The sequence below is a fragment of the Mastigoproctus giganteus genome, chromosome 3 (assembly GCF_048544385.1).
Source record: "Mastigoproctus giganteus isolate SK-2022 chromosome 3, ASM4854438v1, whole genome shotgun sequence".
NCBI lineage: Eukaryota > Metazoa > Arthropoda > Arachnida > Uropygi > Thelyphonidae > Mastigoproctus > Mastigoproctus giganteus.
The window spans coordinates 58,067,860-58,090,428 of record NC_143577.1 but is presented as its reverse complement, the minus strand read 5'-3'; the positions used below and the strand labels follow the sequence as shown (position 1 = coordinate 58,090,428).

Sequence of the window (22,569 nt, the reverse complement as noted above, 5' to 3'; positions counted from 1 at the left end):
TAATAATAACCATTGCGAAAGTCGCTTCAGCAGGCTTACCTCCCACAAGGTCGAAGTGATGACTGAGACGGAAAATGACGTCATCTGGTGTCTCTTCCGAGAACTAACACAACCACTGAACGTTCACCGAAACTAAACAGCTCCACCTCCATAAATGGATGATGATGTCGAAGAAAAGCAATAACCATTCTGCATCGTGAGTAACGCAGCATCAAGTTACTTGCGTTCAGGCCTTAGCGAGAGGGGTCGGCTCGAAAAGTGCGAAACCGTCTCCCTAAGAAGAGAGTGGAGCAAGTGGCGCTGTCCCCCGTATGGCTACCACAACGGAAGGGCAAGAGCATTCAGCCCAACCAAGTGGAATTGCTTCCTGCGCTAGTGACCACCCACGAGGAATTAAAAGCGAAGTGGAGCATCGAAATGAATACGTTCATCATGCGAACAGACTACGAAATAGCCAAGTTAGAGACAGATATGACAATGTACAGATCGAGATCACATACCAAATGGCTGGAACGATTCCCAGGTACTCAAGACAGCTAATAGGGAACAAGAGAAGGACCACCGTCACGAAGAACCTGGAAGCTCCTGCAATCTTGGATAAAATCAATTACCGGATGAAATGGATTCCACAAACACCCACATGATACCTAAGCAGAGACCCAACAGAATCCTGTGGAGAGTCATAAACTACCTCAATCGGCAAATAATACTACATTGGCGACGACGGTGACACTGGAGGCCATCCACACAGCCATATACTGTGCTCCCACAGCAGACACTAAGATTAATGGAAGAGAAACGAGAGACCAGAAACAGAAGAAACGAAAAGACAAGGAACCGCCAGCTTGGGAAAGAAGATTTCAGCAGAAGATAGAAGAATTAAGCGTCAAGATAGGCCACTTGATCCGATGCCGGCGGGGTAATAGGAGTAAGAAAATGATTGGAAAAGTGAAGAGCACTCAAGAGAGACAACGTCCACAGCAAACACGAGACCAAATCAGAGAACAGGAAAATAATTAAACACACTGAAACAGAACCTCTTCGCACTCAGCAAGCGACTATGCCAATACAAAGAGAAATCCCAGAAGAAAATAAACAACTGAAAGATTCAGTTGAAAAGAGCAAGAAACGAAAAAGAGGGACACGTATCACGCAGAAGACGATCCAGGAGTTCTGGAGCAGTGACGTAAGACGAAACAACCGAGCTCCCTGTATAGAAATAGAGCGGAAGAAAAACAAGAAAAAGGACATGCAACAGATGAGAAAATTGGAGATTCGGGAGAAAGAAGAACTCCAGAAATAGATAACGTCCACAACTACTGGTACAAGCTCACTTGCGCACACAAGCACCTAGCAGAGCAGTTCACCCGAATGATAAGGCACCCAGAAACAATCCTACAGTGTCGTACTCCATGAATCACACATCTGAAGGTTAAGACCAAGATACAAGAACCTCGGTGACATATAAGCCGATAAATTGTCTCCTAACGATGTACAAGGTCATGACCAGCTCCATAACCAAGAGGATATCAGACCACTTAGAGAGCCAGAACATCATGGCCGAAGAGCACAAAAAAAAATCAAATTACTATATTAGGGTCACACGTAATTCATTACATAAACCCTGATTTGTGCCTGTAAATTGCGTGTGTTCTCTGGTCGATTTGCCTATTTTACTGGAGGAAAAAACTCGTTTTTAGGGAGAAAAACCTTGCTATCTACGCCTGAGACAGACTAACTCAGCCACGGAGTGAAAAAAGACCATTAAAGATCCTCACGTGATCGACGGGATTCGAACCGGGCCTTTTCCACCAGGTGTGGGGAGGACAGTGACGATAGTACTGTGCTACCGGCGCAGACATGGCCAAAGAGCAGAAAGGATGCAAGCGGATGAGTAATGGATGCAAGGAGCAATTAACCATTGATACCAAAGTTATAGAGCAAGCCTACAAGAAGCACCGCAACCTGTACACAGCGTGCATACATCGATTACAGCCAGGCCTTCGTCTCCGTGCCTCATAGCTCGCTAATACAGACTCTAAGGATCTACAAAGTCAATCCGAGAGCGATAAACTTCTTGAAAGCTACCATGACGAAATGGAGTACTGCCATCAAGGTCGAGAACATCACAACCAGACCGATCCCATCAGGAGAGGAATCCTTCAATTCTGTTGAATGCAAGTATGGATATACCCTAAAAGAAGGAAGGAACAACCTGTACATACTCTCTCACCTGATGTACATGGATGACATCAAACTCCATGCCGCAACCAAGAATCAACGCCAATAGCTATTTCGGATTATTGAAGAGATCGGCACCGACAGCAGGATGCAATTTGGCCTAGACAAATGCACGATCAATGAATTGCATCAAGGACATCTAGTCGAAACTACCAGCTGCAGACTGGTAAAAGAGATCAAAGCCATTACAGGAGGAGAGACCTACAAATACCGGGGGATGATGTAGGCTCAGCAGTTAGAATACAAAGAGATCAAGGTCTGCCTAACCGAAAAATACCATCAGAGACCCGCTCAAAGCAAAACTAAACGGAGGGAACACAGTTAAATTCATAAACACCTATGCAGTCCCTGTGCTAACATTCGGGATCTTAGATTGGACTAATACCAAGGACAATGATGACCAAGAGCCGCCAACACAACCCAAAGTTAGCCCTGGAAAGACTGACAATAGCTCGGAAAGAGGAGGAAGGGAGCCATCGCTATCTTCTGTTGTTTGATGACCTCATCAAACAACAGAAGACAGCGATAGCTAACTTGAAGTATTACTTCCAGAAAAACACAGCAGCACACTACCAGGCCATAAGGAAGATAGACAAGTGGTCTACTTCACTCACCTTAAGCATGGAGTTCCCTCCCGCCCAGATGGAACAAACGAAGCTAAATGGACAAAAAAGACAGTCCATGGTAGATACTACAATTACCTCCAAGACCACATAGAGAAAATAGCTTCCACCATGCATGGCGCACTTGCGACACTCTTTCGCGAGACTGGAGGATTCATGCTCGCCATCCAAGACCAGGTAATCAACACCAAGAACTGTAGAAAATGCATAGCCCAGGAGTCCGGAGTGTCAGATGACACAGTCTGCGCGCGTAGCACAGTGATATCGTCACCATCCTCCCCACACCGGATGGAAAAGGTCCGGGTTTGAATCCCGTCAATGACGCGAGGAATGTTAATGGGCTTTTTTCACTCCGTAGCTGAGTTAGTCGGTCTCAGGCGTAGATAGCAAGGTTTCCCCCCAGATCAGGAAATACACGGACATGAGGTCAAGGAGATGTGGCATATGCAAGAAGTATCGACCATCCCGATCACCGTGTCAACCACGGGTATGGCGCCAAAGATCCTACATAACAGCCTAGCAGCAATAGGTCTCCCAGAGAACACCTACAAGGACCTCCAGAAAGTCGCAATCCTGAGCACCTGTAGGATAGTCAGACAGTTCCTCGACCAAAAGTAACACCGGACATAGCAACCACCCTGTGCATTTCGTACTAGTACCCATCACGGGATGGAACCCCCAATCAAGGAGAAATAATGTAGCAATAATAACAATAAACTTCTATTTATATTCAGTCACTCGTGTGATCGAGTATTTATACTCAGTGAGAGGAATTAACAGTTAATCATTTCGACAATGAATACAATCTTTAATATGCACTTCTAAGCATGGAACTTACGTAATGGATTGCCAAGCATCGCTTCTTCTTCCCGATACAGCTCTCCGAAGAGCTGGAATAAGGAAAGAAGCCTAAAAAAAAAAAATAAATAATGAATTGATTAAAGTAACAATCATTGAATTTATTGTAAATTTAATTTTAATATAATTATTTATAATAAACTATATTAATATCAATAATTCTTCTATCAAATATTCTATAAATAATAAAAATAACTTTGCCAGTCTTGCTGTTAATGTACACTGATTATTTACGAGCAACTTGCACTAATACTAATTCATTTTTATCAACTAATACAATTAATTTATAGTACATTTTTAGCTATTTTTCTTAAATATCTTCTTGAAAAAAAAGTTACCTCTTAGTAAATGCCTTAGATGTGTGTTTAATGCGGTTTAGTAATCAGTAAACATGCATAAATAAGTGCCACATACTTTTACTCAAACTCCAGATACACTGTAAACCAGTATTATTATTCAAAAGATACTTTAAAATATACATTTGGAAGCACATTTTTGTTTTCAATAGACGATATATAAAGCTTTCCATAAAATGCAACACACGCGTGCGCATTAAACACACATCTAAGGCATTTACTAAGAGGTAACTTTTTCTTTCAATATACTAAAGAAAGATTCGTCTCTTGACCGTCGTTTATCTTGCCAAAGCGTTCCAGAAAAATGAAGATAAACTGCGCAACTCTTTCCAGATGCCACGCTGAACATTTCGAGGAATCTTCTTATGAAATCTCTATTTGGTAAGTTTTCTATTACTCATATCTCTAACAGTCCATCCAGGAATTTCATCTCTCTCTCTGTGCGATGAAACGAATTGTACTCGAGGCGTATCATAACGGAAGAACGAGAGTTTTTCAAATATCCGTACCGAAAATACCTGACTTGGCAAACAGGTAGCTAAATCAGAAATATTTTCTCTGATAGAAGTCGTCTGTTCTGTGTGGACAGTGATTCAAGAATCTTCTTACTCGGCCTGGCACAACATACGTTTATTTACGAAGGAGGTGTAGTGGAATGAATAGTATAAAATACACAGATATATCACCTTCACACTCTTAGGAATGTTGGACTTATACTCGATAAACTTTCCCCCGAAATTAGTAACAAATACGTTGAATCAAAGAGGCGACCGACGATTTTTATGCTGCACAAATGCAATGTTCATACAAATGAAACTGAATGCGTGTTTATAAAAATAAACATTTGTATTTTATGCTGATAGGACCTAAAATATTTTACGGCCTTTTTTTTGATTCATTCATATAATTTACAGGATATATACAATAGGTCTTATTGTATTAACGTGGCGTTTCGAAATGGCTTCGTCAGTAACGCTTCTCTGTGTTGTAGTAGTAGTGGCAGTGGCATGTGATGCAAGAAAGCAAGTGTATGAGCTTATGCAGCATCAGCCAAAAAAAAAAAAAAAACACACCATTCCCTCCAAATGCCTGTCCAGTTCTTCCTTAAATTTATTTAACCTGTCAACTTCCACAACGACAGATGAAAGTTTATTCCAGCAATTAACCACCCGCTGGCTAAAGCAAATTTCCGCACATCTATTCTACATCTGTCCTTTCTTAATTTGAATTTTGCCCCCTTAGGTTCGTAATCTGAACAAGTGGAAGGATCCCATCAGAATTCAGCGTGCTCAACCCATTCAAGGCCTTATACACCTCAATCAGATCACCGCGCAGGTGCCTAGTCTCCAGCCACTGCAATTTGCAGAACTTAAGCCTCTCTTGGTAAGAGGATCCCTTCATTCCTTTCACCAATCTTGTTGCCATTCTCTGTACACGCTCAAGTAAATCTACATCCTTCCTAAAATGAGGCCTCCAGACCTGTACGCAGTACTCAAGGCGTGGCCTGACCGTTGCCTTATACAGAGGGATAATCACCTCCTTCTCCCTGCTAGCAAAATTCCTATATGTCATTGACAAAACCCCATGACCTGCCTTGGCAGCCTGTCTGCATTGCTCAGAAAACTTCATATCTGCCTGCACAATTACTCCCAGGTCTTTCATTTTCTACCACCTTAAGTGTAGTACCACACAGTTGGTACGTTTCTTTTGAGTTATTGCTACCCATATGCAGTACTTTTCATTTGTCAAGGTTAAACTTCAGTTGCCACTTCTTAGCCCATCTGCCCAAATTATCCAGATCCTGTTGCAGTAGCACACTGTCATTACTGTCATTAACAACCCTGCCAACCTTTGTATCATCTGTAAACTTCGACATTAAGCCTGATATACCTTCATCAATATGATTGATAAATATACAAAACAACAGAGGACTCAACACCGAACTCTGTGGGACTCCACTAATAACATTAGTCCACGAAGAGCAGCACCCATTGATTACCACCCTCTGTCTTCTCCCACTTAACCATCCTTTTATCCATTGTAGCAACTTACCCTTAATACCATTCTGCTCCAATTTGTACAATAGTCTTCCATGTGCAACAGTGTCAAAAGCTTTCCTGAAATCCAAATATATGATATCAAAATTATTTTTTGCATCCAGTTCCTTTGTAACCACATCATAATATCCTATCAAATTTGTCAGACAAGGCTTTCCCTTAACAAACCCATGCTGTGTCTGAATTATTGCTGCAGTCTTGTCTAGATGATCCTGCAATGCATCTTTAAACAGTGACTCCATTATTTTACCCGGAACAGAAGTTAAACTAACTGGTCTGTAATTACTCGTGTCACCCTTCGATCCCCCTTTGTGAATTGGGGATACATTTGCACATCTCCAGTCCGTGGGGATCTCCCCTGAGTCCAAGGATGCTCTCATAATTATGGCTAAGGGTTTGCTTAGTTGCTTTGCCGCCTCCATTAATATAACTGGATAGACCCCATCCACCCCAGGTGCTTTTCTTATGTTTAACTTCAACAATTTCTCCTCCACTTTGCTTTCAGTTATTCCAAAATCATTAAGTATCCTGCTACAATTTGATAACCTTCTGCCATTTTCAAACCTTAATAATTCCTCATGTGTGAATGTAGATGCAAAATACTCATTCAGTTTGTTTGCTATCTGAGCAGGATCATCAACAGTCGAACCATCGATGTCAAGTGGACCAATCAGATTCAACCCCTTCCTTTTAGAGTTTATATAAGTAAAGAAATCCTTGCTGTTTTTCTTAGCATCTTTTGTCAGGGATTTCTCGTAATCTGCCTTAGCCTGCCGAACCTCCTTTGTGACCTGATTACAGATTAACCTATATCTGTCATAGGCTTCTGAGTCGCTTGATAATTTATATGCATCCCATGCCTTTTTCTTCTGTCTCGAGTCTCATTAGTTCATTTGATAACCATTTATGCCTAAACCTTGAACAATATTTCTTAATAGGTAAAGTGTAAAGTGTGTTTAGGGTCAAACGGCACCAGGGGTTTCCCCCATCTCCGCGTAGTTTACATTGTAGTGTGATACAGTTCGCTGTAAAGGCCAGAGATTTAAAAGTATATGGATCTTGAGATGTGTGATGTTGTGTACCGTTGTTCTTCTGTCCATTTAGCCGCCAGACCCCAGCTGAGGCCCGACGTTGCCCACACTTCTCCCCGTGGAGGCAGACCAGGTACACTAGTATTACAGTTATTTACTCTGGCAGGCCCTGCCACCTAGTTTCCTGAGATTTCAGTGGCAAGGACCTTAAAAAAAAACAAAAAAAAAACAAACGTTTGCGTGGGTTGATCGCTAGATTGAAAGACCGAAATGTGAGCGAAATTAATTTGGAGCTATTAAATTTTGACCTGTGGGATATACGCTGGCGAGCAGGTAGAGAGGGAGAGGAGACTGAAGACTGGGAGGGAGAAAGACAGAAGAAATGGGGTCAATAGAGGAGGCGACCCCATTAAAAGTCAGTGGAGCATAGTGTGCATAGTGTGCATAGTATTAGGGTCAGGCGCCCCCTGGTGTTTCCCACATCTGCATCATATGTACACTGTGAAGAAATACAGAACTACTGTAAATGCCAGAAAAGTGTTCTGTGTTGAATACGTAGTTTTGCGTTGGGTTCTATTGGGTGTCCTGGCATTTGGCCGCAGGGCCCCTGATGGAACCCCACGTTGCCCGCACACACCGCTAGGAGGTAGCCAGGCTGCCCATTATTCTCTGGCTAGTCTCTGCAGGGTCGCCTAAGCTTCCTGACAGAGACCAATGTAAAAAAAAAAAAAAAAAAAAAAAAAGTTAGAGCAGGTGGGCTTTAGAGTCAAGAAAGGGGGGGACAGGTAGAAATATGGGGGTTTGTTTGTTGTTTGTTTGTTTTGGGGCTTTACGGCGCAAGGACAGCAAAGGCCATAATGCGCCTAGCTATGGTGATATTAAGATACATAGTTCTATCTGTATAGATGATATTCAGAATTATATCATGTTGTATAGTTTTATCTGTTTGAGGAAGTCAAATATTTTGGTCACATGTGGTGTGTCTGCTAGTAGGTCAGAAATGCTGAGAGAGGTGTTCGCCGTTGGAAATGAGGTAAACATAGCTTGTCGCTCAGTACTGTACTTGGGACAATCAATAAGTAGATGATGGACAGTGAGCTGGGTGTTACAGTTTGTACACGTTGGCGGATCAGTGGCTGCAAGCAAATAAAGATGTGTCAGGTGTGTGTGGCCTATCCTTAATCGGGCTAGTACAACTTCTTCGTGTCGGTTTTCACGTATACTAGATCTCCATGGTTTAAGACCTTTCTTTATGCCAAGTAGCTTATTGTTGACTTGATTCTGCCAGATATGTTGCCATTTTTCAAGGCATCGTTTATTTATAATGTACTTATAGTCAGATGCAGGTGTAGTGAAGGATTGGTCTATAGGATTGGTAGCAGTTTTGGCAGCTAGGTCGGCCTGTTCATTTCCAGGGATTCCAGCGTGACCAGGAATCCAACATAGCAGAACTTGTTGTTTATTCTGGTTTAATTTGGTCAGAGTGTTCCAGATCTGTTTAAGTAAGGGGTTATCATATTTTGTATTGCGTTGTATGGCTTGGATAGCACTAATGGAATCGGTATAAATAACGCTGTGCAGTTTAGTTCTTGAGAGTGTGTAGTTTAAGGCCATGTGGAGTGCACAGAGTTCTGCAGTATAGCTGCTACATTCAATGGGAAGTTTTTTGGACAAAGTGATGTTAGGAAATACTGCTGCTGCACCAACATGGTTGTCTGTTTTAGACCCATCTGTGTAGATTGGTGTGTACTGGCCGTGCTGGGTTCTCAATGCGGCAAACATTTGCAGTATGTTCTGTTGAGACAGGGTGTGTTTTCCCCAGACTGTCAATGAAAAGTTACACGGTGGTATATAACATGTCCAAGGTGGGACTGTATGAGAGGCAGTGGGCTGTATTTTACTAAAGTCAATTTGCCAATCGGCCTGCAATGCGGAAAGACGTAACCCGGTTGGTGGATTGATTGATGGATACGCTTGGTATAGGTTTACCCATTTAGGAGAGAAAAGTCCGTTCCAAGTGGGATGGTCTGGATGTCCTTTGAGTTTTGCTGCATAGTGTAGTAAAAGCATTTGTCTGCGTAGCTGAAGGGAGGTTTCATGTGCTTCAGCATATAGGCTGTGGACAGGTGATGTACGGTATGCCCCCAGTGCAAGACGAAGAGCACTGTGGTGCACAGGATCAAGCCAGCGTAAAGCGCTTTGTCTAGCAGAGCTATAAACAACAGAACCATAGTCTAGACGTGAAAGTATTAGCGCATGGTACAATTGTAATAGTGTGTATCGGTCAGCTCCCCATGTTGTGCCTGATAGAACTCTTAAAATATTTAGCTTTTTTAGACAGGTAATCCTAAGTGTTTTTATATGTTCCAGGAAGGTGAGTTTTTGGTCAAGTATCACACCAAGAAAGCGGACACTAGGGACAACTGGTATGATTTGATTTTCTAGTCGAAGTTCTGGGTGTGGATGTAGATTACGCTTCCTGCAAAAGTGTATACCGACAGTCTTTTGGGTTGAGAGGCGAAACCCGTTGTTTTGGGCCCATTTTGCTATTTTGTTGATTGCACATTGCAGCTGTCGCTCTACCATTCGCATATTAGGCGAATGACAGGCGATACTAAAGTCATCGGCATACAGGGTAGTGGATATTGTTTGTGGCAGGTCCTGTGTTATTGAATTCATTTTTATATTAAAGAGGGTAGCACTTAGCACTGATCCTTGTGGCACTCCTTCTTCCTGTATGAACTTTGAAGATAAGTGATTGTGAAATCGAACTTGGAATGAGCGGTGTTGTAGGAAGTTTCTTATAAACTGTGGTAGGTGTCCGCGTAGTCCCAGATCGTATAGGTTTTGCATTATACCATATCTCCAGGCAGTGTCAAACGCTTTTTCAATATCAAATAGGACCATCGCAAGATGCTCTTTGCGTACGAAGGCGTCACGGATGTTTATTTCTGTCTTAATCAAAAGGTCAAGAGTGGATCTACCTTCACGAAAGCCACATTGCACTGGATTCATAAGGTTATTTCGAGCTAGAAACCAGGATAACCGAGCGTTGATCATTTTTTCCATTACCTTGCATATGCAGCTGGTGAGTGCAATAGGTCGATAATGCTGCGGATTTGAAGAATCTTTTCCAGGTTTTGGAAATGCCAAAACATAAGCATGCCGCCATTTGTCAGGAAAAGTGTTTTCTTTGAATATTCTGTTGTAGAGCAATAAAAGTGTTTTGAGTGCGGGTTCAGTAAGTTTTGCTATCATTATGTAATGTATTCCGTCTGGCCCTGCTGCACTGAGTTTAGTGGAGGCTAGAGCATGATGTAATTCTGACATTGTAAAAGGGAGATTATATGCAGCAGTGGATGTTGATTCAAAATTAATTGAGTGTTTTTCAGCTTGTGCTTTGAGTGTCTGGAATTGTGGCGAGTATGATGTCACAGCTGATATTTCCATGAAAGATCTACCTAGAGCGTTTGCAATTTCCTCAGGCTTTGTAATATCAGAGCCATTTACAGTCAGAATGGGACAGTTGACACTTGGATGTTTTGCATACATACGTTGTATTTTGGCCCAAATTGTTTGGGTTTTTGTCGTTTTTGTAATTGTGGAAACGAAACGCCTCCATGCTTCCCTTTTGCTGGTCTGTCTAACTCGTTTTGCTTTTGCCCTTGCCTTCTTAAAGCAGATAAGGTTTTCTGTTGTTGGAAACCTTCTGAAGATGTTCCATGCTCTGTTCTTCTCTCTTTTTGCGGCACTACATTCATTATTCCACCACACTTTAGAGCGGGCCGATATTTTAGTGGATCGTTTCGGAATTGCTTTGTCCGCTGCTTGCAGTATTTTGTTAGATATATGTTCTACTGCCAAGTTTATGGGTGTTTGTTGGACTTGTTTTTCTTCTAGTGTAGCCAGCTGCTTGTACGTATCCCATTCAGCTTTGGAGAATATCCATTTTGGAATTCGATAAGAAGTATGGGGAACGGTTGTATCAATGCGGCATATCACAGGGTAATGATCACTGCCCAGTGGGTTGCTGTGGATAGTCCATCCGAACAGAGGGTATATGGTTGCTGAGCATAAAGAGACATCAATAGCTGAGGTAGATCCTGTAGGAAGATGCGTATAGGTGTGCGCTCCATTATTGAGAGTTATCAGATTGTGTTGATCAAGTAATTTTTCGATAGTTTTTCCACGCTTGTCCAGGTTATGGTTTCCCCATAGCGGATGGTGACTGTTCAGGTCTCCTAGGATACAGTAGGGTTTGGGAAGCTGGATCACTAGTTCTTCTAATTCAGCATAGCTTATGTTTTGGTTAGGTGGTAAGTATAATGAGACTATGGTTAAATCAAAGTTGACATTGATTCGTGCAGCAACTGCTTCAAGATTTGTCTTTAGTGGGATTGCTTTTGAGGGTATCTGGGAGTTGATGATCAGTGCTACTCCTCCATGTGCAACGTTGTTCAGATTGTGGGCAACACGATCCTGCCGATGCATTATGTATTTCTGAAGGGAAACAATTGTATTTGGTGTTAGATTGGTTTCCTGTAGACAGAAGGCAACAGGATCATACTGCGAAAGGAGATCTCGGATGTCAGCCAAATTACTGCGATAGCCTCTACAGTTCCATTGTAAGAAAGTAAGCATTATTTTGGTTTAGTGGGGCCCTCGATTTGTTTTCGAGGTGCAGAAGGTTTAGATCGCTCAAATTTACCTTTTCCCTTCTTTGGGAAATAAGGTTTCGCTGTATCCATCTCCTCTTCAGTAAACAGTTCTAAAATCTGTCCATCTTCGTTTGATTTATCTTCTGAATCCATGTAGTCTGTTTGGTTTGAGTCGGGAGTGGTAGACACTGTAGTATTTTGCTGTTGAGTGGCATCTGGTTGTATTGTGATCGGCATATTTATTCCTTTGCTTTGCTTGCTTTTTGTTTGGGGTGTTGGCACTGGGGACAATACTGACTTTGCCCATTCAGCTAGTGACTTTGTTGGTGGTATAGTTACCTCTGTTTGGGTAGCAATTGATACGTGATTTTTGGTTATTTTGGCATAACTTGGCTTGTTAGTATTTGGAACTGGTAAAGATTTTTTAGCTTCTTGGTAGGTTACATTATGTTCAGTTTTGTATCTCTGTATCTGTTTTTCGCGTTTCCAAAGGGGACACTCCTTCGAATACGCCGGATGGGCTTCTTTACAGTTAATGCAGTTTGGAGTTGTGTTAGTGCAGTCATTTGTAGAATGTTCAGTGGATCCACATGTGGCACAGGCAGCTGCTCCTCTGCAGACCGTCTGTGAGTGCCCAAATTTCTGGCACTTATAGCAGCGTAATGGATTTGGTATGTATGGTTTAACTCGGCAGTTAAGGTAACCGGCTTTGATCAATGTTGGTGGTTTAGGATTATCAAAAGTAAGGATTATAGTCCGGGTAGGAACTAGTACATTATCCTTCTTCGTGAGAATTCGCCTTACATTGATGACTCCTTCTTCTCGTAATTCTTGTTTGAGTTCTTCATCTGACAAATTGAGGAGGTCCCACTCAGTGATGACACCTCTTGACGTGTTCAAGGAAACGTGCGGTGAAACGCTGACCGAAATTCCACCAAAGGATTGTAATTTTTGCAGTTGTTCAGATTGTCTGGAAGTGACAACTTCAACCAGTAGGTCTCCAGATCTTAACCGACGAACTGTCTTGGGAGTACCTATTATGCTTTCTAGGCTTTTTTGCACTAGGAAAGGGGAGAGTTTTCCAACTGGTTGTTCTTGAGTTGAATGTATAATTAAAAAGGTAGGGGTTCGGATTCTGCCTACGTCAGTCTTTTGACGTTTTGCTGCGACAGAACCAGACTCCTCTTGTTCTTGCCTTGTTAGAGTTTCTTCTGTGTACCCAGTGTTTTTCTGGGTTTTATGGACTTCTTGCTCCATTTCGCCCTGGAAGGGAGATCTTTTCCCCTCCAGGTTACCAGCCCGCCACGTGGAGGCAGGAGCAGTGCCACCTTTGTGACCAAGTGGTAGTGGGTTAGTAGTAATATGCAAAGAAAAAAAGGGGAATAAAAGAAAGAAGGTTAATTTTCCTCCTGTTCAAGTAAAGTGATTTCTTTACTGAAGCTTATTTAATTGATTGTTAGTGTAACGCTGTAAATAAAGAAGACGATTTTACTTATTCAAGAGAGCGCAATTCACTGGCAAATACACTTGATCACAAAATCGCTTGGCACCTGGGGCCGAAATATGGGGGATGAAGAAGGCATCCTCCAGGTACAATGGAATACATCCATCAGGCGAAAGTAAGGGACAAAAGTTGCCGTGCAAGAGAGCACAAGCGTGATCGCCATTTGGCAAAATCTTCTTGCTCTTCTCATTCAGGTCCGGTCAAGATGTCAATTTCAGTGGTGATGTCATCCGGTGATCTGTGTCTAAATCAGTAGGAATGTAGCTGTGGTTGTCCTATACTGGATCTTCTTAGATTTGGTGGTGTAGTCTCATTTGCTGGTAGGTCTCTGCATCGATTCCCAAAATATAGGTGGTTGGCTTCTCTTGGTTTTGACGATGATCGGAATATTGACTATATCCATGGTAGGGTCTTCCGCCGTGCGAATAAATCTTGTGCGTAGCGCGTAAAGGCGGCATAATCTTCTTCTCTTTCGAGGATGTGCTGTTCTTGGTTTTTAGGAAGATAATGTATCCTAGTCAGGAGGAGGCATCTCAAATCTTCATATATTTCGCACTCGTACATCAGGTGGTCCCAACTTTCGAGGGAACCACAGAGGCATTGTGGGTTTTCAGTGATCCCGAGTGCAGTGAGCTTTCCTCTGATAGATCCATGGCCAGTTAACAAAAAAGTGACGTATAGGCCAGGGGAGAACCATGTGGGAGATTTTGGGTATACTGTTGCTATTGTAGGAATGAATTTTCTGGTGACTTCTCCTTTTGTAGACTGTGTCCACCTAGACTGCCAGACCTGCTGCAAGTATGCAGTGAGGCGCTTCTTCTCGGCCTTGATGTTATTTGAGGGGTCGGTGGTAAAATCCAGACAGGAGATGATAGCATATAAAGCAAACCACATTTGATGATTTCTAGATCTAGAGGTAGCACGCCGGCCAACACTTGCAAGGCATGTGTGCTGACTGTGCAGCAGGCCCGGGTGATGGTGAGCAGGATGACACGCTGAATCGAGTCAAGCTTCCTCTTGTTAACTGCTGTGGTGGCCTTTGGAAACCAGATACCAGATGCATAAGTGATTATGGGGGTGAACATAGCCTTATAGAAGAGGGTGAGCACGCGTCGCTTCAATCCCCAGTCCCGACGTGCGATTCTTGCCACTAGCGCAGTATATTTTCGAATCTTGGTATGTAGATATTTCAGGTGTGGTGTGAAAGATAGGTTCCTATCCAAGATCACTCCAAGGTATCTCATCTCAGTTGTTAACCGGATAGTTCTCCCTTGGATTTTGATTTGCGGTGGCCTCGCCACGTTCAGAGAGCCTTTAAGCAGGATGGAGTTTGTCTTTACTGGTGAGATTTCCAGGTGGTTGTGCCAAGCCCAGTCCTGTAAAGTTCCGAGTGCTCTATTTGCTGCGGCTTCCAGTTGGGATCTAGTATCAGCGGCAAGGGTAAGGACTAAATCGTCCGCATATGCTTGAGATTGTACATTCTGTAGGTCTATGTTCAGGAACTCATCAAGTACGATGTTCCATAGTAGGGGACCCAGGACAGAGCCCTGGGGACATCCTCTGTAGATCTGGCATGTAACTTTGCTATATGGTGTCCTGGTGGTAGATAATTTTTGTGATAGATAATTTTTTATGCATTGGTACAGGTTGCTAGGAAGATTTAGTGGGGCATGCCCATGCCCCACTAAATCTTCATCTATATCAACTGGATGCACTTCCGATCGATTGTCTGGAGAAGTTATTGTCCATCCAGTGACAGCGCTCGCGCTTAAATTCTTTAGAAACGACTTCATTTTACACTGTAGGCAACCTAAAATAACTAACGTTGGTTTTAATCGGATAACGTCATAAATAAGACTATACGTACAAATGTATTGAACAATTCTGAAAAGATCATGCAAGTGTCGTGATAGGACTGATGCAGCAATAGCACCTAATGCAGTCCCTACTGAGTAAGTCGCTGGTTACGATCCTCCATACCGTGTAGCAAAATTAACATATTTTTTTTCCCAAAAGGGGAAATCTTTCCTAGAAGGGCAACAAGATTAGCCAAGGGAACAAAAGGACGATCTTACCAAGAAAGGTTACAAATTTCAGCCTCTAGAGACTAGACTGATCTTACCCGTCGACAAGTTTGCATCTCACCTACAGCCCTGATGGTTGTAGGTGAGGTGTTAACCTGGGGTGTAAACCTCTCGACGAGTAAGATGATCCTCCATCGTGCTCCTCCTACCCATTCAACGAGCAGTCGTACCTTCTCGCAATCACTTTGCCAACATCTGTTCACTGTGATACTGTCACAGCTCACACGTTCCACTACAAGACGAAACTACAATCCAACCTCTCGAAGACCAATAATCCGCCCTCTGTCGAAGTCGCTGAGTTGCTCATTATCTGCAGGTCAAATGTGATGTCTCGGCATTCTCTGTAATCTCGTTGCACTCTGAAGTTGGTTCCTCCGAGACTTTTTTTTTTTTTTTTTTTTTTGATTTGGTAGTTGTTGGCGCATCGGCTTCTGTGGCCATATTGCACCTCCCAAGGTTTTTGCAGTACTTTGATCCAAGCCCGAGGCGAGAATCGAACCCGCGACCGTTGGGTTGCCGGGCAGGTACTTTACCCACTCGGCTAGCCCGGTCGGCTTCCTCCGAGACAAAAGCCTGCTAACCGCGTCACACACTTTGGGCTGCAGGTTCTCTACGTTCGTTTTTACACCAGCCTCATTGGTCCCGTATTTTAATCATTTGCATATCTCGGCGCTACTCAACCGGGCTGATTTATTTATATGCACTTCCGGGTGCTGCAATTTCAATGTCAGAGGCCGTACTAATATCTTATTATATTATTTAATACTAAAAGAAAATGAATAATTCTTCTCAATTGTATTGTTTTATTACGCGTAAAAAGGTTTCTATCTTATTTCATTGCAAAAATAACGTCTCGGCACACTTTACTTTAGCACGCTGAACTTAACGTTCCGATTGATAATTTCAAGGCTGTCGTTTTACTCAACTTTCAACCGATCGCATCGGGAAATATGACAAAACGTCAGACTTCCTCGAGAGTCATTTATCATTCTCTGCAGTGCTGAGCACATGGTATTCGGCGTGAAATTTATATCTCCTGGAGCGTACGTGGCGCATCCCCCGTGTCACAGACGTGGTTTGCAGTTATTCAGATATATCATTTGTCAGGAGATCGAGCTGTCTTTTTCATAACAAAAGGTGCAACGAGAGCTTTTATATAAGAATGCATTGCAAACTTGTTTTGAATAATGTTTGAAAAGTGTTTTTGGAATTTAAGTTAAATGGACATTTCTGATAAAAGCCTATTCAATTCCTCATCCATAAAACTGCTAAGATTTTTTTTGCGTGCATGAACCAATCAATTATTTGTTACACGGTGGAATCCTTCTCTAAAGAAGTCTCTTTCAACGAATTTTTCAGGTCCGACAGTGTCTTTCAAAGGATAAACTGCATTTGTATTTAATAAATTGTTTGTAAATGTGTATGGGATAATAAACACTCTTATCCACATCTCTGTCCCTATCAGACATAAAAAAAAGAGAAAAGATGGAGGAACTTGGTAATAGGAGAGGACGTTGTTGTTGTTGTGGGGTTTTTCGGAGCATTGGCGACTAAGGCCATGTTGCTCCGTGTATACTGTCTGTAAATTGCTTGTGTTCTGAGGTCGATTTTCCTGTTTTCTGGATGAAAGATCCGAGTTTCCGGGAGAAAAAACCTGTTACTCCTCAAACTCACACTAGTAGTTCACTCGATAAGCCCTCGAATAGACAACTCTTCCCTAGTATGAAAGACTGGTGTTACTTATTCTCAGTAACGAAGGATTCCATCAACTCCTCCAAACAGCACCGTTTTGAACTTATTCGCCACTCATCAGTAGGCGGAAGGTACCCTCTAAACCTTTTGTAGTCTCACTTCTAAAATATCAGATGAAAAAGATTTTTTCTTTCTATATTAACGCTACATTTTTGATCATAGGATTGTGTTTAAAATCAGAAAAAAAAGTGTTAAATTTTATTAAAATTTTAACTTAATATTTTTAAAGAATCTTAAAATTTAAAATTAATATTATACATACAAATTTTATTTATAATTTTCTTGGGTAATGGAGTTGTTATGAGCTCTCTTGTGCACGACGTAGAAAAGGTTTTAATCCCTGAAGACGAGGGATTCAAAACTTATAAAGCAAAGTGGGTAAGGTGCCTGCCTAGCAACCCAAAGGTAAGTGTAAGTGTGTTTAGGGTCAAGTGGCACCAGGGGTTTCCCCCATCTCCGCGTAGTTTACATTGTGGTGGGTTACAGTACGCTGTAAATGCCAGAGATTTAAAAGTGTCTCTTGGATCGTTTAGTGTCGTGTACCGTTATTCTTCTCATCGTTTAGCCGCTGAACCCCAGTTGGGGCCCAACGTTACTCCACTTACGCCCCGTGGAGGCAGACCAGGAACCCAGTAGCTTATATATACTCTGGCAGATCCTGCGACCTATTTTCCTGAGATTTCGGTGGCTAAGACCCAAAATAAAAAAGCCAGGAGCGGTTAATGTGGTTCAGGTTTCAATTTAGAAATCGTTAATTTTGATTAGTTGTGTGGGGTTTACGCTGGCGTATTAATCAGAATAGGGGAAGAGAATGAAGACTGCGATGGAAAGAGAAGTATGGGGGTCGATAGGGAAGGCAACCCCAGGTGGTCAATAAGGCATGCCCATGCCTCACCAAGCCAAGTAAATGGGGTTGCAGGGGAGGGAGGAGACAAGAAGACCATCTCCTCCTTCACCTGCAGGGGAGAGGAAAAAAGGTACCAGGCAAGGGAGCTGGTACAGATCGCCATTTGGCTACATGGCAGTGAGGCTGCAGCAGTCGTAGTGTAACCATAACATCATGTCCGGTAGTAGAGTCACTCGTGGGACAGTGTCCCGTCCAAGTTGAATGTCTTTGTTTTTGGTTCTCTATCTTCAGTTAATACATTTGTCAGTTTCGCTTAGGTCTCATATTTTTTGGTACACAGGCAGGGTTTCTTGGTTCCAGTGTTCGTTCGTATCATTGCAGGAAGTGCACAGTCACTGTTCCTAAGCAGACAGGTAGTATCTTCCACACAATTATCATTCCGGGATGTGTCTGAAAGGATGTTTTGATTTGTTATCTGGCTGGTCGTCTTTCACTCCTGGTGTATTGCACTTAGCGTTCTCCTTCTTGAGAAGAGTTCTTGAACGAAGTTGGTCAGGGCTCTGTATTTCTCCTCTGAATCCAGTGGGTGAAACTCTTGCCCTCTGGGGAGATATCTTATACTCGTGATTAGAATGCACCTGAGATCCTCGTATTGCGAACAGTCGTATATGGGGTGTTCCCAGGTTTCGATCTCTTCACATGTACAGCATGGGTCCTCTACAAGGGCGAAATCCATTTACTTTGCGTTAAAGGGGCCGTGTCCAGTTAACAAGTATGTTGTTTTCAACCCTGGAAAGAACCAAGTAGGCGATTTTGGATAGTTTTTTTTAACTTGCGGCAAGAACTTGTGGATGATTACTCCTTTGGTTGTTTCTGCCCACCTGTCCTGCCACACCTGCAGCAGGTGAGACTGAAGCCGGATCTTTTCTGCCTTATGGTTGTTTGTTGGGTCTATTGTAAATTCCAAGAAAGTGGTGGTTATTCCCTTAGATAAGTAGTAGAGAAGTCCTGTTCTTGCGATTTCAAGATCAAGTGGAAGTACTGCTGCTATCACCTGCAGCGCTGGGTTACTCACCGTTCTGCAGGCGCGGGTGGTAGTGAGCAGGATGGTTAAATTGCATCCAGGATTCTCTTATTTACGACCAAGGCAGTTTTGTCGTACCAGATTGCTGAAGTGTATGTAATTATTGGGAGGAAGGTTGTCTTGTAGTATAAGGCTAGGGTACGCTTTTTGAGACCCCAGTCTCGCCTTCTGACCCTAGCTACCATGGCAGAGTAGTTTCTGATCTTTTGTCTTAGGAATTTGAGATGTGGTTGGAAGGATAAGTTATTGTCTAGTATGACACCCGGGTATTTTAGTTGACTGGCGAACTTGATAGTTGTCCCATCAATCTTAATCTGGGGTGGTCGTCTCAGTTGCAGGGTTCCTTTAAGCAGCGCCGACGATGTCTTTGTCGGTGACATTGTTAAGAAATTCCTCTTGGCCCACTGTTCGAATATCTGCAGGGCCTGATTAGCTAGTATTTCCAATTGGGCTCTGGAGTTTGATTGCACTGTCAAAATCAGGTCATCTGCGAAGGCCTGCACCCCCACCGCTCCTAGGTCCATTCTCAAGACCTCATCAGATACCAAGTTCCAGAGGAGTGGGCCCAATCAGACCCCTGTGGACATCCTCTGTGTACTGTTCTTGCGACCTTTTTGTTTTGAGTGTTTATGTCGATTTTTCTTTGTGAGAGATAGGTTTCTATGACTTTATAGAGGTTGATGGGTACTTTAGATTCCCAGAATCTGCCAAAGACGCTCTGACACCAGAGTGAGTCGAACGCCTCGGCAAAGTCAATCGATACTACGAGGAAATACTCATTGTCACATTCTTTGACCTTGTTAGTTAGGTGTCTGAGGGCAACCCAAACGTTGCAGGTTCGAATCCCGCCTCGGGCTCGGATCACAGTAAAATGCAAAAATCTTGGGAGGTACATTATGGCCACAGAAGCTGATGCGCCAACAACTAACAAAAAAATAAAAATAAATAAATAAAAAAATAAAGCAAAGATTTTTATGAGCTTTTTACAAATTGTGGCTGAGTTATTCGGTTTCAGGGAAATGTTGTACGCAACCCCCCCCCAAGGGAAAAAAGAGATGTTTATTTATTTATTTATGCTGCCAAAATTTTATTATGATAATTTTATTAATTTTCAGTACTGAGTTATGCATTTTTAATATTGGAATATGCATTCGCAATAAAAAAAAGTGTTTTATTAAATTAAAAATAAACTTCTTTTGCTGTACACGTTCATTTTGGTGTTCGTGAGACTAAAGAAACATATGCTTGATAGCAAAAATTCAACTTCTCATTCAGCCAAATGAGCAGTTTAACTGATAAATGCTAGAAACTTAATGTGGTCTTTACGATATGAATTTCTATTCTCTTTTGTAACGAAAGAGTCAGCTTCAGTTGATAAAACTGAATTAATAACTTCATCTACGCACACTTTACCATCCCCACTTGAAACTGTGTGCAGGCTACAACTGGGTGTGACAGGAATGATTTCATGGAAAAATAGAAATGTCTGCATGACAAATTGAATCCAACAGTTAACTGCATTTGCGTTTTGTTATTTTTTTTTTTTTTTTTTTTTTTTTTTTTGATTTGGTAGTTGTTGGCGCATCGGCTTCTGTGGCCATATTGCACCTCCCAAGGTTTTTGCAGTACTTTGATCCAAGCCCGAGGCGGGAATCGAACCCGCGACCTTTGGGTTGCCGGGCAGGTATTATACCCACTCGGCTAGCCCGGTCGGCGCGTTTTGTTAAGAGAAGTAGCAACTCAAATGCATCCGTGTGTAATCGCTTTAGCCTTGTTGACAAATAGAATTCAAGAAAATTTCCTTACATCCAGCGCAATATAATTTAAGTCAGCGTCTTTAAATTTATGTATTGCAAAGCAAAGCTGGTTGCTTCCGACTACTCATTCAACTTTCGCAAATTAATGTCTCCTGTTGCTGCATGAATAACTCGCCTACTATCATCTTTCCCTGTCACTCACATATGAGGCTTACGCAATTTCTCTCATCTGGTGAATCTTATCGACATATTTCAGCATCTGTGACTCTCTTCCCTCTAATATCTTATGTCTGGAGACGTCGAGTCTCCAGGAAGATACATTCAAGCAAATAGGATAATAAACTATGGCGTTTGGCTGCGAAATGAGCTGACATTTAGCTCTCTGCTTTTATACAGGCAATCACGAAAGCTTTGAGAAGAAAGACACGTGAAATCATCAGAAACGTTTTCTGACAAACGTTATTCAGCAATAATTTTAATAATTAAAATGAAAATAACATACAGACAAAAAAATTTTTTATATTTGGAAGTACTGTTGGTTGATTGTAGGTGTCTTAAAATAAATACTTGATTTCGCTAATTATTAAATTTTCCTGATTTATTTATTTTCAATGAATAATTTAATATTGTTTTTGTTTTATAAATAAATTAAATTTTAAACACTTTAGTCTTTTATTTAAAAAGACTTCTCCAAATTTCCTATTTGGAAATTTGTATTTTCTGATTACTGGTAATTGTCCAAAAAATGTAATTAAACTTTTGATCTCCCGTAATATTTAAAATGAATATCCCAATACAGAACCTTATCTGCATTATTTTTTATTATGTCTAAAGCGTTTCTTATATACATAAAAGAAAAGAGCAAATTCCATCAAAGGTTCATGAAAGATGTTCTCGGCATATTCGTATTATATTCCATTGACTTCCAATAACCGGCTTATAAATATTTCAGGAACCTGAGAGGAAATTCTTCTGAAAAGATTGCTAATCTCAATCTAAAATCTTTGGATTAATAAATCAAAAATGGTATATACAGTAAATTTCCACTAATTTTAAGTAATACTATATACCAACTACAAATTTGGATTCTGTTATCAGGCAACTGAAGGGTAATGCTATCTGGATTAAATTGGATTAAATTTAAAATTAATCACATATCAAGAGAAGAATAAGAACATAAAATGAATATACAGTATTCTTAAACAGGCTATGGGAAGATGCAATTGTGCTGCTAATAAATGGTGTTTTAGTAATATGTGGTTTCATTCCCTTTTATAAAATGGTGCTCTGTTCTGTTAAAATTCAATTTTGAGAGAAGGACAGCCTCTTATATTCTGGTCATGATCATACATAATGGAACAGCAATAAATTGCCATCCATGCAAACTTTTTTTTTCTACTCATCGAGGACGTACGAAATATTCCTTAATACACGTTATGCAAACGGAATCGTGCTGTCTTCCTCACTAATATTAATGCATAATTAAAAAACAAAAAGGCTGTGCGCGTATACACCATTTTTAATAGTATACGCATTTTTTCAAAAGCAAAGATGAAGGCCATATTATTCTCTAACATTCCTCCAGTGAAAATTAATGAACTCTGTTCCCGATATGGAATTAACTTTGAGTTAATTTTATTACCTACCATCTGTACTGATTAAAAGATCCTTGTTATACATGCTGTGTTACTGAGCCACTGTTATATATCTGTGATTC

The 22,569-nt window shown here is 41.6% G+C and overlaps 1 protein-coding gene across 1 annotated transcript in view; it reads right to left on the bottom strand.

Moving 5' to 3' along the window:
* The window catches only part of LOC150088040 (head-specific guanylate cyclase-like), a 181,627-nt gene that overhangs the window by 70,062 nt on the left and 88,996 nt on the right, over positions 1-22,569 (bottom strand). Inside the window, exon 2 of the mRNA XM_090369990.1 lies at positions 3,703-3,773. Within this exon, the coding sequence (XP_090226116.1) occupies positions 3,703-3,773 (71 nt within the window). The remainder of the gene's footprint in view (positions 1-3,702; positions 3,774-22,569) is intronic.